The sequence below is a fragment of the Microtus ochrogaster genome, chromosome 5 (genome assembly GCF_000317375.1).
Source record: "Microtus ochrogaster isolate Prairie Vole_2 chromosome 5, MicOch1.0, whole genome shotgun sequence".
NCBI lineage: Eukaryota > Metazoa > Chordata > Mammalia > Rodentia > Cricetidae > Microtus > Microtus ochrogaster.
Window position 1 is genome coordinate 81,609,227 of NC_022012.1, and position 2,874 is coordinate 81,612,100.

Sequence of the window (2,874 nt, forward strand, 5' to 3'; positions counted from 1 at the left end):
AAAAAAATACCAGCGTTATGGGAAGTAGCAGCATAATCTCTTTGAATTCAAAGCTGCCTTGATCTACATAAGGAGTTCCAGACCAGCCAGGGTACAGAATGTGACTCTGTCTGGGGTGTGGGAGCTGAGATAAGATTTCAATACATTTCCCAGAATGGTCTAAACCCAAACTGTAATCTGCTACAGGTTTAGTCACAGCGTTTAGGAGGCAGAGGCAGAGGCAGAGGCAGGTAGTTCTCTTGTGAGTTCAAGGCCAGCCTGGGTTACGGAGCAAGCTCTAGGACAGCCAGGTCTATCTAAGGAGACCCTGTCTCAAAAATAAAATAAATAAAATGAAATAAATGAATAAAAAAGAAAGGAAGGAAAAGAGTGCTGCCTGGGACTGACACCTAAGGGTGACTTCTGAGCCGTGCATGCCCTCGTGCACAGGCAAACACATGTAACACCTAAACATGCATATATAAACACACAAATTGGGGTGTAAATCTCTCCGTGCTTCAAAAGGTGAAGATGAAAGTCACAGGGGAGAGGAGACATGGCTTCCCTATTTCAGACTCGGTAGTGTTTTGCGGGTACAGCTCAGAGGTGAGCCCTTGCTAGGCCCTTCCCAGCACTGACATAGAGTGGAAATACCTGGAAGTAAATTCTGTTGCTGCGATTCCTTTCAGGGCATCACAGGGCTATATCGGGGCATGGCTGCACCCATCATTGGAGTCACCCCTATGTTTGCTGTATGCTTCTTTGGGTTTGGTTTGGGGAAGAAACTACAGCAGAAATCTCCAGAGGATACGCTAAAGTAAGTATTCTCAGGCAGCACTCAGTGCTGTTCTTCTTGGTGGTGTGATATGTATTGAGGAAATGTCTTGACAGTTAGACTGTCCTCTGGCTCCAGGACTGATTTGTGGGCACTCGGAGTGAAGGAAATACCCGAGTTTTCTTTGTTCTACGAAATGAAAGGGCCAACAAAGAAAAGAGACTTTCCTTGCCTATTTGCTAAGTTATCATTAACTTTTCTTTTGTTTTTGAGACAGGGTTTCTCCATGTATCTTTAGAGCCTGTCTTCAAACTCGCTCTGTAAACTAGGCTGGGAATAAAGGCATGAGCCACCACCACCTGTGTATGAAGGGGCGTGGTCGATGGGTATTTAGAATTAACCAGACCAGTTTAATATAATAGATTTAGTTTTTAATAACTGGGGGGAAGGGGGAAACTTACACCATCAAAGATCCTACGAACAACAGGAGCGCAGGGCACAAAAGAGAGAGAAGCAAGGGCACCTGGGTATTTTATCTGTTTTCTGTGGCCGCAGGGGGACACACCCTCAACAGCAGGTGACTGACTGAAGTTCCCCTTCACTTCTCACTATAAATCCTTAGAGCTGCCGTGGGACTCTCAATTTAGCCAAGGATGACCTTGAACTTCTGATTCTCTTGCCTCTACCTCTTGGCAGTACAGTGCAGAGGATTGAACCCAGGCCTTTGTACATGCAGACATTGTCCCAACTGAGATATTTTTCTAGTCCTTGTTGTATATTCTTTAAATTTTTTTGTTTTTGTTTTTGTTTTTGTTTTTGTTTTTGTTTTTCGAGACAGGGTTTCTCTGTGGTTTTGGAGCCTGTCCTGGAACTAGCTCTTGTAGACCAGGCTGGTCTCGAACTCACAGAGATCCGCCTGCCTCTGCCTCCCGAGTGCTGGGATTAAAGGCGTGCGCCACCACCGCCCGGCTATATTCTTTAAATTTAAAAAATTTTATTTTGGACAGGCAGTGGTGGCCACACCTCTAATCTCAGCATTTGGGAGGCAGAGGCAGGTGGATCTCTTTGAGTTCAAGGACAAGCTAGTTTCCTTCACTTTTCCTACCCGTTTATCAAGCGATAAAAGTTGCATTTTTGTGACTATTAAACTTATAGACTTTAATCTCTGCCTTTGTTTCTGCTCCACTCTAACTTTCTTTTGCTATCAACATATATAACTGAATACTCTTTCCTTTTCCTATGTTCATACAACTTATCATTCACAAATTTTTACTCCTGATTTAAATTTTATCCTGCTTCTCTACATTTCTTTAATTTTATTTTTTATTTTTGAACATTCATACTTACGTATTCACCTGTGGTGAAATTTTTTCTCATGGGTTTCTTATATTTTTCTCCATATGTCTGGTCATTTCTCTGGCATTTTTTGTCACGTCTTCCTGCTCTGTATGCTAGTTCAGTCACATAGGATGAATTAGCATCTCTATCCTAGGTGTCCTCCAAACTACAAAGGGGGAGCAGAGCAACATCCTGACCTCTTGTTAGGGTAGCGACAGGCTGTCTGGAAGGCTACCTCAGGTGCGAACTATGGCTTGAGAGCCTGGCTGCCGTGCCATATAGAATATGGGCCTACAGCTACAGAGAAACCCTATGTCAAAAAACAAAAACAAAACAAGAAATTATTTTGTTATTTTATGTGTATGGGTGTTTTGCCTGCATGTATGTCTGTGTACCACATGGGTGCAGTGCTTGAGAAGGGCAGAAGAAGGTGGCAGATCACCTGATATTGATGCTTCAGACTGTTATGAGCTGCCTTGTGGGTACTGGGAGTCCAATTAGGTGCTCCGAAAGATCAGCCAGTGTTCTTAACTACTGAGCCTTCTCTCCAGCCCTGTAACACCTTTTAGTAAATGTTTAGAGTTAGTTTGGGTATAAAAAGACAATTGAACTGGGTGGTGGTGGCTCATATCTTTACTCCCAGCACTCAGGAGGCAGAGGTAGGTGAATTTCTATGAGTTCAAGGCTAGCCTGGTCTACAGAGTGAGTTTCAGGATAGCCAGAGCTAAATAGAAAAACCCTGTCTCAGAGACAAAAAAAGACAATGGAGTCTCTTTTTTTTT

The 2,874-nt window shown here is 43.2% G+C and overlaps 1 protein-coding gene across 2 annotated transcripts in view; it reads left to right on the forward strand.

Moving 5' to 3' along the window:
* The window catches only part of Slc25a20 (solute carrier family 25 member 20), a 19,775-nt gene that overhangs the window by 7,601 nt on the left and 9,300 nt on the right, over window positions 1-2,874 (forward strand). For both annotated transcript variants that reach the window (XR_003376959.1, XM_005347935.2), the window contains exon 3: window positions 669-796. Coding sequence is in view for 1 of the 2 variants with exons in the window: in XM_005347935.2 (XP_005347992.1) it covers window positions 669-796 (128 nt within the window). In the remaining variant the exon portion in view is untranslated. The remainder of the gene's footprint in view (window positions 1-668; window positions 797-2,874) is intronic.